Below are 13,057 nucleotides of genomic sequence, written 5' to 3'. Positions count from 1 at the left end.
TTCCCGAGTGCTGGGATTATAGGCATGTGCCATCACACTTGCGAGTTAACAGTTTTAAAGATATCCTTCCTTTTATCTTATCAACCAATTTAAATTAATTTGTTTGCTAAAGATTTATTTAAGTTACATGAATTGGAGGCATCTGAGGTCATTATCTGTAAGCCTATTTAAACAGAATTTTGAGGGTTACCATAATGTTTATTTTTTAATTAATTAAGTTTATTGGTACATTTTAGGTATACATAACGGTCACATTCATCATAGGGAATTTGTACCTGTACATGATACGTCTTGCTTCTTTGTTTTCCCTGCCCCCATCCCTCCCTTCAACCTCTTTTCCCTTCCTATTTACAAAAGCTTTGTTTCCATTTTTTCCTTCTTTTCTCATTTTTTAAAATAATCTGTTTTTAAGGATAGCAAAAAGAACCATCTGTACATTAATCAAGATCACATGTATATAACCTTTGTATTCCCAAATTTTATGGATTTTATTTGCAAGCTGAATCCAGTAGCTCCTATAATAGTAATTGAATTTTAGAGAGATCTCTGTTGTATTTTCTGGTTTTCTTAATCCCAAGTGGGTTTGTTAGCCCTTGTATATCTGTATAATTGTTTTTGTTTTGTTTTAGTAAAAAACCGAAACATTGAGTCCGCAGTCTATAAGCAAACAATGAATAAATATTTTTTAAAAGGAAAAAACACAGTAAGACGAGCTTTAAAAAATGTAGTAAATAAAGCAGTTGCAGATACTTGAGCCAATTATTACAAAAATTCTTAGAAGGAAGACAGACCAAAAAAACCTTATGTGACTCATAAAACAATTACATTAAATCAGAGTGCACTTTAAAAATTTTAAAGAGTAAAAGAAGGATAACATAGTTATGGGGGGGCTTATCAAATTACAGACAAAGTGGTAGGAAATTATCAGTGATTATTGTTTTACATACTGTTGTATACACAGAGTGCACTTTTACATGCATTGGTCATTTGGAATATAATAGTTCCATTTTGGTAGTTTAAATTATAAATAGACTAGTCAGAATGCTTCCTAGGCTGTACTAATTCATAAATCATACGATTTTTTTTAAAATAATACTTTAGTTAGTCTAATATCATAAAATTAAACTGACGGAGAGTCAGAAGGGGGAAAGCGAAGAGTTGCAAATTGTCAGAAAGGATCTTTGTTTATTTTCTTTCCTTGTTACAAAAGGACAAATTTGAGGCCATATTTTCACCCTCTTTAACTTACATTGAGGACTGGCAGAAAAGTCCTGCTTTGAACTGGTCTCATTTTTGTAAAATATTTGCTAATGTGACATTTTGGGGCTAGACACTGTGTGATGCGTGATCTCATAAGATGTGTACATCTCCAAGATTGCCCTTGTATATTTCTGAAAAGAAATAAAAAAAGAGAAAAGACAGTATTCTTTTAGGTCTTCTGCCTCGATCAGAGAGCTTTCTCCTATCCCAACTTTCTGGGATATGGCAACACTGGTTAGACCCAGTTTTCCCTGGGTCAGGCAACAAGCTGACCTCAAATTTCCTGAGTTGAGCAGCTTAGCTCAACCTAATTACCATGGGATCTGGCAACTCTGGTTGGTTCTAGTTTTCTTGGGGTCAGGCAATGGGTTCATCCCAATTTACATGGAGATGGGCAACAATGCTGCCCCAATTTTCTGTCATGACTGCTGTCTGAGTGTCCCTGCTATCATGCAGAAATCTGTTTTCAAGCATTTCTGGATCTTTTAAAGATATGCAAACTTGCTTGTGTCTTTAATAAATGAGAAAGGAAGGAAAAAAGTCATGTGTAAGGGTTAGGTTTTTCTTAGACAGTCACGTCCAAGATCTTCAGGGAATGGTAAGCTGTGTAAAGGTTTCATAGAAAGTCTTCATGGTTAAACAAAAGAGTCTGGAGGTGCCTCATTGTAGAAAGTACCTACAAAGCACATACTTTTTTTTTTTTTTTAAAGTAGGGAGATAAACACAAGGCTTAGATTATTGCAAAAAAAAAAAAAAAAAAAAAACAACAAGGAAACAAATTGACATGGAGCCCAGAGAGGGCTGTGGGAAGTGGCAGAGAAAAGGGTATTATTAGGGCTTTTGTAGCACTGGAGTTTGTCCTCAACATACTGCATCATCACTGCACTGTGCTGTGATGTCACACCCAACACCATTCCATTTCCCCTTCATCCCCTCAGTGATGGTGCCACCTCCAGTGCCAAGCCTTTCTGTCTTGCAGATCACTAATGGGGCTTGCATCCCTGGAGTGTGGCCCTCTGTATTCCTTAGGCCTGGGCAGGCTCTCACCTCAGAGCTTGGTCAGGGGAGGTTTAGGCCCTACTTGTCTGGCATGGTACAGTAAGCTAGGTAGGAGTGACTACTGCATGGACACTCCACTGCTCTAGGGGGGAGGGGACAGATGTGATTCACCTCCTACTCCCCATGGCACCAGCAATAGACAAGTCACTCACCAGCCACCATCAGGGAAAGTGCCCCCGCTCCCATCCCTTAGCATTGTGGGAACTTTTTTGGCCCACATCTTAGATACTTCTTTTATCAGGTAGCTTCTAAAAGTGGTTCCCCAATCAAATGTTACTGGGTTTTGGGCGGCTCAGTTCTCCTTCTGGAGTTGGATTCCAGGTTATTGTCTCAAAAAAAAATTGAACGAAACCAGCAAAAAGCAGTGGCAAAGTTTATTTGAAAAAGTAAAAGTGGAGAGTGAAAGAGAAATTGGTTCTGCAAAGTGAGCTTGAGCCAAATAAAAAAGGAAAAAGGAAGATAAAAGAACACCCTGGAGAAAGCAGGGTGGGCTATTGTGAGGAAAACCATGATAGCCAGCCAACTATCATGGCATCTGTGTCCATTTATACTGTCCAAATCTCCAGCAAACCCAGGAGAACTTCTCCATATGGGTCCTGAGATGGGGTACTGTGATCCCATGCCTCAGGCTCATGTCAGGTCTGGGCCATCCTATTGAAAATCTGCTCAAGTTCTCACAAGAAATCCATGTGCAGTTGGGAGCTGTTCTGCACATGTTCTGGGATCTTGTGATTAATAGGTTGTGCCTACTTCCCCAGCCAGTTTTGCCATACCCTAATGTCCTGTGTCACATCTGCTTGGTCATTCACTTTTACTGCCCCTTTAGGAACATAGTTAAGTGATTTATGTTTTTTATTTATTTATTTATTTAGGTTTTTTTCCGGTACCAGGAATTGAACTCATGACCCTGTGCTTGCCAGGCAGGCGCTGTGCTGCTGAGCTAAATCTCCAGCCCCTATGTTTTCCTTTTAAAGGGCTAGAAACAAATGGCAGGCTCAGACTGAGAAGAGGATGAAGGACTGTGGAGAAGGTGAAAGAACTTTACTGAAGAGAAGAAAGAAAATGGGCTCCTTGCAGTTTAAGGCTCTTGGGAGACCCAGTCAGGCATCAAAAAAGTGTCAGTTGTCACCCAGTTGCCTTTTTAATTTGCATGATATGGTAGATTCCTCCAGCCATCCTAAAAAGGACATCTGTGATAATTTAGGCAGACCACACTTGTCTCATTCTGTTTGGAGAGTGAAAGAAAGAAAGGAGGGAGAGGTTAAAGATAAACATATCAGTTTGAAAGATTTCCTTTGCTCTAATGTGATTAGGGCCCAAAAATGTGCATATTTGGAAGTTTCTCCCTCAGGTGTCATCCTGAGGTCTGTTTCCTCATACTGTGTTTCAGGATTAGCTTTCATATTTCTGTGTGCAAAAGGTTTGCTCCATATACTGGGTGGGCAGTCCCTGTGCCTTCCAGGAAAAGCAAGTTTCAAAATTCTGTCTGACCCAGGAATGGGTTAGATTGACCTAAAGGAATTTCTCATGAAATCACTGCGTGTCTTGGGGCATACCCCCTGACACCTCTTTCCATTTACTGAAAGGGAGCAAAACTAACTTCTCAAGTGCTTATGTATGTAAGTAGTCTTTTTTAAGGTAAGCACTTTTTTTATATGTAAGCACACAATTTTGGGAGCCTTTGACCACTGAAAAGGAAAACAATTGCAGAGAGACAAGGAAAGTAAAACATTCAGTTGAACTTACCAAAGTCAGTGCCTCAGTTTACCTCTTGCCTGGCTCACCAAAGGATATCATCAGAAGGGGTCTGAGGAGGTTCCCTCAAAGAAGAAAATAGGAATCTCAACTCACTCAGTTCATAGGATAGGTTGTAGGTTCACCGACTTAGATCTTTTTCAGAACAGAATTGCAGGTTGTGTCTATGAAAGAGGCATAGAAAGATTAGGCAGAAAGAGAAGTATACACTTAAAAGGGAGTGTAGATGCTCATAGAGTGAAGTGTTTCATAGTCTGGTGCTGGAATGTACGTCCTAATGTCCGTTAGGTTACTTATTTAGTGGGCTAGATCAGAATGCAGACTATTCACATACATTTGGAGTTTAGAGACATGCTGACCTCTGTAGTGCTGTTTCCTTGAGGATGGCAGTCTTTGGGATTTGTGAGTCTATAATGTTGGGGGAAAACACAGGCTCACTTTACAGATAAAAAGCACAGGCCTAATTTACAGGCTTATTATATTTCTAAGACCCTTAGGAATGTTTGGAGTAAGTTTTCTGGAAGAGAGAAAGCAAGCATTTTAACCTTAGGTAACTTTGTGTCCCAAAGCTGCAGTTTTCTTAACACATTTGCAATGGAGCTGTAATTTGTATGTCTTGCTGTTGGATGGCTCTGAACCACCGGCAGTGCATGTATGACTGTCCCATGCCACCCAGTGGGACAGTCATGCATGTACAACTGGTGGTTCCAGTTGGCAGGAATGTGTTAAGAATACAAATTTAAAATCACAATTTTTCTTTGTTTTCTACCCATTTCTTCTATTTTACCTCAGTTACTACTTTACTGTAGGCTCTTCTCTACTTCTCTTACCTAAGAAAAGAAGTTATAAAGGAAGAAGGAAGTTGGCAGCAATTCTAAAATTATGCTGTGTACCGGGTAGTGTAGAACGAAGTAGCGTATATATTAGATTTTGGGAATGAACCATGACACAGTGGGAGAAGAAAGATACAGGTAGGTATGTAGTGGTTAATTGCATTGGAGATACCAGATTAATTCACGTTACAATAGAAATCAGTTAGAATACTTTTAAAATTCAGATTCCTGGCTCACAAATCCAGTGATGCTTTTTTTTTCTCATTAGTCACTTTGGTTGGATCCTAGGAGTCTGCATTAAATTATATCTATAAAGCTGCTTTTGGAGACTTTCAAGGCCAAGAAACATGCTATTTGACCTGAGCCATTTTTATCTAGGTTCACCTCATCATTCTATTCTTTGTTCTGACTTCTTTTCTTGGGGTTATTGGCAATAGAGATCATCCAACTTGTGAAGTTTGAAGTAACTTTTTAGGGGATGTGTGTGTGTGTCTGTGTCTGTGAGTGTTTTTATTTTGTAAATATGCTTTTGATTTTTTTTTCAACAGATTTGTGATTACCATATGAAAAACACTGTATTTTAGGTTCTACATTGATAGGCAAGGTCCTTACCCCAGTGGACCTATCAAATATTTCCTACTAAGTATTTCTATTTTGGTAGGAAATACAGGATGGAGGAGGAAGCACATAATTGTGAATGAATAGCAGGTGTGTGAGAAATTCACGATGATAAAGAAGTATATTAGAGTGCAACCTGGCCTAGCCTATGACTATCAGAAAGGTCTTTCCAGAGTGACAGATGTTCAAACTAAGAGCATATCAAAGCTGAGTAAATTCATCTAGCTGAAGGGGAAGGGTAAAGCTGGGGCCAATAATCTCTGTAGATGTAGCAGTTTAGGGAAAGCTTAGAAGGTGAGAGAGAACATTAAAGGACATAAATGTAGACAGTGAGTTAGTTAAATTTTGGGTTTTTATTCTTTTTTGGGGGGGGGTTACTCTAAAGTGCACTGAGAAGTCATTGAAAGGTTTTAAGTGAGGAGGCAGTATCAAGTTTGCATGGCAAAGACCTAACTGTCTGCAGAATGGAGAATGATGGAAGGGGACAAAGAGATGGGAGGGGACACCATGTCCAACAAAGCTGTTGTATTAATCACAGTAAGCGTGGTTTCCTGGGCTGAAATAGTAAATAAACACAAATATAAAATAGGTAGATCTCAGGTAGAGTTTATAAGATTTTTGCAATAGATTTGTTTCAGATGGCAAGGAAGAAGGACTAGGAAAGATTGTCTCCACAGGTTTTTGATTGGAGCAGTAATGTGAAGAGTATCTTTAAATGAAAAGGGAAAACTGGAAGATCACATTGGGTATAAAGATTGAGTTTAGTTTTAAACATGTTTAGTTTGAAAGGTTTTTGGAGATGTACAGTTGATGGTTGGAAACACCTATTAGGAACTCAGGAGAAAGGTGTGGGTTGGCGATCTAGTTGGATTTATGTGACATAGGTTGTCACTGAAGCCGTGGTTGTTGATGAGATTGACTAGACAACAAATACAGAAATGGGAAAAGGACACTGGGCAGGAACCTGAAATTTTCCAACATTTAAACTTCTTGTAGAAGAGAAAGATCAAGTGAAAATTTGTTCTTCTGATGTAAGTCCACATTGAACTATTTACAGAATAGTTCTTTTGTCTGACCATCTTGATTTGTTTTTATCTCCCATCTTAAACTTTTGAGATAGGTAGATTAACTCCAGCTTACCTGGTAGTTTTTCTTTTTACCTATGTTCTTTTAGAGTTAAATTCAGTATTTATGATTCCGTTTTATCTCTTTGTTTATTTTAATAATAACACTTTTCAAACTTTTCAGAGATTGCTTTAGATTTATTGTATCTAATTGTCTTACTCTATTCAGGCTGCTATGACAAAAACCATAGAGTGAGTGGCTTATAAACAATAGACATTCCTTGCTCACATCCTAGAGGGTGAAAACTGCCAAGTTCAAGGACCTGGGAGATTTGCTGACTGGAAAGCTAATGTTCTGGTTGTAGTGAAGTAGAGACAATTTCCTTGTTCATTGATGGCTATCTTGTTACAGTCTCACCTGGTAGAAGACTCAGATGAGCTCCTAGGGCTTTCTTTATAAGCACTAATCCCTTTCATCAGGACAGCCATCATGACCCAGTCACCTTGCAAAGCCCCTACTTACAAATATTATCACATTGGGAATTTGGTTTCAACTGAAGAATTTTGAGGGGTGTGCAAACCTCTTCCCTGTCCTGCCTCCCTCCTCCCTGCTCCGCCTGTCTCCCTGTGGGGATTGAAACCAGGGCCTTTGTACTGAGCTGCATTCTCTTAAGTTGCCCAGGCTAAACTCAGACTTGTGATCACCCCTTCTGTGTCGGCCTCCCAATGCGGGAATTACAGATGTAGGGATTATTACCATGCTGGGCTATATTTGCCTGGATTTTATTTATTTATTTCTTAAAGCCATTACAAGAGAGAAATTTTTTTTTTTTAAATTTACCTTCATATCTATCATTTCTAGCACTCTTCATTACATTTTGTAGATCGAAGTTTCCATTTGGTTTCATATTTAACACCTGAAGAACTTCCTTCTAAAATTATCAGCCAGCTGGTACTACAGGAAATTCTTTTAGCTTTGTGTGCGTGCGTGTGGATGTGTATGTAAGACCTTAATTTGCTTTCTTTTTTGAGAGATATTTTCACTATGTAATTCACATTTTTTTCTCCTCTGAGCATTTTAAGATACCACCTCATTGTTTTCTGGCTTGCACAATTTTGGAGTTCACAGTAGTTCTTATCTTTATTTCTCTATACATGATTTTTTTTTTGTCTCTAGCTGCCTTTGAGATGTTTACTTCCTCTTTGTTTTTAATATTTTATCTATAATGAATGTAGGAGTATAGTTTTTTTGGGGGTACACGCAGGTGGTGCTGTGGATCAAACTCAAGGTCTCACATATGGTAGGCAAGCACTGTATCACTGAACTGTACATCCAGCCTTGGGTATGTATTTTTAACTTACTCTGGTGCTTGGTGTTCTTTGAAAATCTTGCTTATGTGGGTTGATGTCTTGCACTCTTTTTCGAAAATTCTTGGCTGTTAACTTTTTCAGATTTTCATTCTGCCTTATTCTCTTTGCTTTCTCCTTCTGAAATGTAAATTACATGTATTATCCCATAGTTCCCGGATGGTCTTTCTTGAAAAATTTTTAAGTCTTTGTGTGCAGATGCATGCAGCATGTACTGATCTGTTTTGAAATCTTCTGTTGATCTGTTTTCAAGTTCTCCAAGTCTTTCTCAGTTATGTCCAGTTTACTGATGAGCCCATCTAAGGAATTCCTTATCTTTTTTGCGGGGGCTTTGGAGGCAGCATTAGGAATTGAACCCAGGTCTTTGTGTATGTTAGCCAAGCACTGGTCTACTGAGCTACACCCCTAGCTGGGAATTGCTAATAGTCTTCGCTTGTATTGTATTATTTGTTATCTACATTTGTTTCTTTCTTACAATTTTTACATTTCTCCTGAAATTCCCTTTCTCTTTGTGCAAGTTACTTTTTTTTTGCAGGCTCCCTTAACATGTTAATCACGTTAAAGTTTTTTGTGTGGTGGTTCTGTAACACCTGAGCTGTCTCTTGTTTGGGTTTGTTGATTATCTCTGAACAGTGGAATTTCCTTGCTTTTCTGTGTCTTATACTTTTCTTTATTTTCCAGTATTAGGGATCAAAACCAGGGCTTTGTGGGTGCTAGGCAAGCATTCTACCCCTGAGCTACATCCCCAGCCATGTCTTACACTTTTTGACCAAGTAGCAGATACATGTGTAGAAAAATGATAGAGATTGAAGCAAATAACTTATTAAAAGGACAGGCATCTTTTTTTTTTCAGTCCATTCATGTGGGAAGTTGAGTCACTGTTGGTACTTGAGCTAAATTTGGGTTTTGTTGATGGTGTCTTTGTCTTTGCTATACTATAGACTTTGTATTCCTCCAGTAATAGGCTCCTGTTACTTTGTGCTTGGTGTGAAGTTTGGGTGCTGTAGAATTTTTTCATTTTCCATCTCTAGATTTAACTGTGTCTTCCCACCTTGCTCTGTAGATGGGAGTATCTCACAGTGCTTTTGTTCCTCTGTCAGTAACCTGCTCTTATTACCCAGAGGTAGGTTTTTGGTGAGAGCAAGGGGTTTCTGTGTTCTGTTGGTCCAGCCTCTGTCTTACACAGGGCCCTGAATTTGGAAGTGAGGTTTTTTTTAGTGTTTCTTTCCTTTAGTCCAAACTAGCCTTGTGTCTGTAGTTGCTTTTAAGTGGAAGTTTCCTGTCCCATGTCCATCTGTAACAGACCTCTGCATGATGAAAGTGTGGGATCCTGAGCTGAAGATTGTTTCTTACACCTCTGTCCAGGCTAAAAAAAGATTTTGGTTTTTGCGTTTTCTCTCACACCGCTAGCTCTTTACCTGTGTTCTGGAAAAGTTTCCCTATCTTTTCCTAGAGACAGAAATGTTTTGTTTCCAATTCTTCCCCCCAGAAGTAACGAATCTTTGCCAGAGTCCTATAGTTGAGAAATTTTGCTGCCTTTACCTCAAATTTATGTAATTTGTTTTGTTTTTTCTTTGTAAAAATTTTGAAAGATTGGTGGGCTTTGTAGCTTCCTCACCCTTGGTCTCCTGCTGACAATCGCCTCTTCTGCTGGTACCACTAAGGGAGACATTCTTTGGTCTCCTGCTTACCCTAGTCTTTCTAATGGCCACATGTTCAAAGGCTTAATGGAGAACAGTTGAATAGAACTTCCCTTGTTCCCGGAGCCCTTGCTACCCTAAACTGACTCACTTAGCCCATGCTTGGCCTTTATAATGTTAGTTTTTTTTTTTTTAATTACCTGCTTAATGGTCACCAATTCTTTTTTCTGTGCTCTGCCAAAGGTAAGTTAGCTTGAGTGTCCAGTTTCTCCTTGAATAGCCTTTTCCCTCTTAGGAATGTAGTTTGTGTGGCTGCCTTGCAACCTGAGCTCTCTGGTGTGCTCAAAAATAGATACTCCTTTTCTTCTTTTTTTAAAAGCTTACGGGGTGTTTTCATATTGTTTGAAGAGGGAGCATTATCTTTTGTAGCTGTTTACATCCCAAGCAGAGGAAGAATTCCCATTTAAAAGTTTCAAATTTCTACTTTGGTAATAAGATAGGCTTGCATTTATATTCTCTGTATACCTTTTCAAAGCTTTTATATCCCAGTATTGCCTTTGAGAGAGGAAGGTTTTACTGCAGGTATTCTTAGACTTCTGAATTTTATATTAAAAAGTAAAATGACCCCGAAGGTGCCATTGTAAGCAATGGCTAAATCCACCTGGATCCCCTCACTACCAAATCCGTAGCCCTTTGGGAACAAACAGAAATATTTGGGAATAGACTTTGTCTTTTGTGTTTTTTTCTGGTACCAGGAATCGAACTCATGACCTTGCACTTGCCAGGCAGGCGCTTTGCCACTGAGCTAAATCCCCAGCCCCCGGGAATAGAGTTTGGAACATTTAATTGAGAAGATAAAGACTTTGAATATTTTTTATAAGAATTGAAATCCCATTTTCTCATGGGTAGGTTTTCTGTTTCATAGATTCTTCAGGTTTCCAAAGACATTTTCCTGCCACCCAAGTTGTTTATTCTTTTTTGCTACATTTAGGATACTAGATGGTCTTGCTACCTCTGTGGCCATTGTCTACCTGCCCCCATCCCCCCACCTATCTCTCCCCCCGCCCCCCGTGTATTTTAATGAGACCCTGTTTGGCTTTTTTGGGTTTTTTTTGGTGCTAGAGGTCAACCCAGTGCCTTGTGCATGCTAGATAGATGCTGGTCCACTGAGCTACACTCTAGCTGTTAACATTTTAAAAAACTGAAAAGGTGATAATACTTAGGGCCTTGTAGACCATTTGGACCTAGCAGGAAAGTTTAAAAAAAAAAAAAAGAGTAGTTATTACCTAAAATCCCACAGAGCATAACTTCTAACCTTTTTTATTCTGGTTTGTTTCCAAGAATAAATTTAAAACTGCAGTTAAAGCCTTGGTATGTATACAATTTTGTATTTATCATTTAATATTTAACATTACATTGCAGGCATCCCTTTGCCTTACCAAATGGTCTTAAACTTTAAAATACTACATACATTACATTATTATGGAATCCACTAGAAATTATCTTTATTTACCTTTGCAGTATTTGTAATTTGAAGGTCAGAAAAGTTTAAAGCTTATTTTTAAAAAAACTTAATCCATTTATAATTATATCACAATGTGTAGAAATACTTAAGTTTCTGATTCTGTTTTTAAAGATGGGGTTTTTTTGGATTCCATTGACCCAGTGGCTTTTCTCCTTTAATTTCAGAATTCCATACGACATAATCTGTCACTCAACAAATGTTTCCTTAAAGTGCCTCGATCCAAGGATGACCCTGGAAAGGTAGGATTCATTTTCTTAAAACAAAGCAATTGGACTTTTCTGTATATGTCTTGTCATGTTTGAATTGAGAACTCGTCTAGTTGATTAGGAACTTTTGTGGAATAGCAAGTTGTCCCCTACCCTGATCTACTTCTCATTTAGTTGGTATGCTTTAAAGACCAACCAGTTAGGGATAGCTTTCTTTTTAAGCAGTGGGAAACTAGCTAGAGCTAGTCCTTTGTTGTATACTTTTTCTAATCTGGTCTTTGGTTGCTTTCTTAAGTGTTGTCATTAAATTAATACGGTGTTTGAATTGCTTGTCAGGAATCACAGTCTATTAATTATTACATATAAGGGATGGATCTCTGTGTAATTTACAAAAGGAAAAGTATTCTAACTTTGAAATAAAATTGTTTCTCTGTTAATACTGTCTTCTTAGTTGCTGTGTTTTCTTTTTGACTGCTTTTATCTTCTGTCACCATCACAGTTTTAGCATTTTATCTACAGAGACATTTGTGTTTCTATAGCTATGTCAACTATAGTGTGACCTTAAGTTGGTATAATGGCTTAGTTTCTAAAGCTCAGAGTACTTTGTTGCACCGCGTTTGTTGATTATTTACTATGATAAGTTACTCGATTAAGATTTCAAGACAGGGTAACTACTGTCAAGATACCTTCTTATTGGGGTGATTAGGCTTTCTCCTTAGGGTAATTGTCCCTGGAAGAATATTTCTAAAATGTAAGCAGTCATGAGTACCCTGTTTAAAATTACCTCTTCCTTGTCTGGGGGATGTTTTACGTTGTTTTTTTATAAAGTCTCATCTTTCATTTTCCTAATGTTACCATTCCAGCCATGATTCGCTTTATTCAAGGCTCAGCGTGAGGAACATCTTGAAGTTTCTCCAACATAACTTTCATATGGTCTTATTGCATCATATAGTCTTATAATCTTATAGTCTGCCCTAGTCCTTTTAAGATTGAATTATAACATTAGGTGTCTCAAACGTTTTTGTTTCTCCATACCTCAGTTGAGTTTGTTGTTCACTTTTTTCTGTCTCTGTTACTTTGTAGCCTTATCATTGTTGTAGTACCTCCTAACTGGTCTGTTTTTGGACTTGCTCCCCCAAATTCATAGTTACTTTCACATTGTAGTTGTCAGTCTTTTAAGAAATGTTAACTGCAGTAACCATAGTATGTTTGTCTGTGCTCTCCAGCTCTTCATTCTTCTTTGCTCTTGGGTTAAAAGCTAAATGTATGAGGTTGTAGGAGCAACATGTTCACTATTTAGCCCCAGTTGCTTGCACAGTGGCTGGTAGCACTGAGACATCCTTGTTGAATGAGTATATTGTATCCTCTAGTAGACTGTTAACTTCTTGAGATTATAGATGGAAAGTTTTTCATTTCCATATTAAAGCACACGCCTTTGTAATACTTAATAGTACTTCTTGTGATCTGCCCAATCAAGTGGTTATCAATAAGACTGAGTAGATTATTAAAGTATTATTTTTTTGTCTATATTTATAATTCACTAAGATGGGATAGCACTTGGTGGCAAAAGTTTTTTCCCTTTAATACAGGCATGTTATTAAGAAGAATTAGAATTTTCTATATATCTTTCATTATAACTTTTCATAGTAAATGTGAATCAGATTGAAAAATATTTTATTAGAAATCTGTGGAGGCAAACTGGATTCTGTAAACATTTAGTTTGTTAGAT

General features: G+C 37.9%; 1 protein-coding gene across 6 annotated transcripts in view; it reads left to right on the top strand.

Annotated features, from left to right (window-relative positions):
• The window catches only part of Foxj3 (forkhead box J3), a 119,950-nt gene that overhangs the window by 53,769 nt on the left and 53,124 nt on the right, over positions 1-13,057 (top strand). For 5 of the 6 annotated variants that reach the window (XM_013507785.1, XM_013507784.1, XM_005410595.2 and 2 more), the window contains exon 4: positions 11,287-11,361. The exons of the other annotated variant lie outside the window; for it this stretch is intronic. In XM_013507785.1, the coding sequence (XP_013363239.1) occupies positions 11,287-11,361 (75 nt within the window). The remainder of the gene's footprint in view (positions 1-11,286; positions 11,362-13,057) is intronic. 6 annotated transcript variants of the gene reach the window in all.

This window comes from Chinchilla lanigera, unplaced genomic scaffold, assembly GCF_000276665.1.
Source record: "Chinchilla lanigera isolate Chin_1 unplaced genomic scaffold, ChiLan1.0 scaffold00136, whole genome shotgun sequence".
In the NCBI taxonomy this organism is placed as follows: domain Eukaryota; kingdom Metazoa; phylum Chordata; class Mammalia; order Rodentia; family Chinchillidae; genus Chinchilla; species Chinchilla lanigera.
This window is presented reverse-complemented; position numbering and strand designations above follow the sequence as displayed.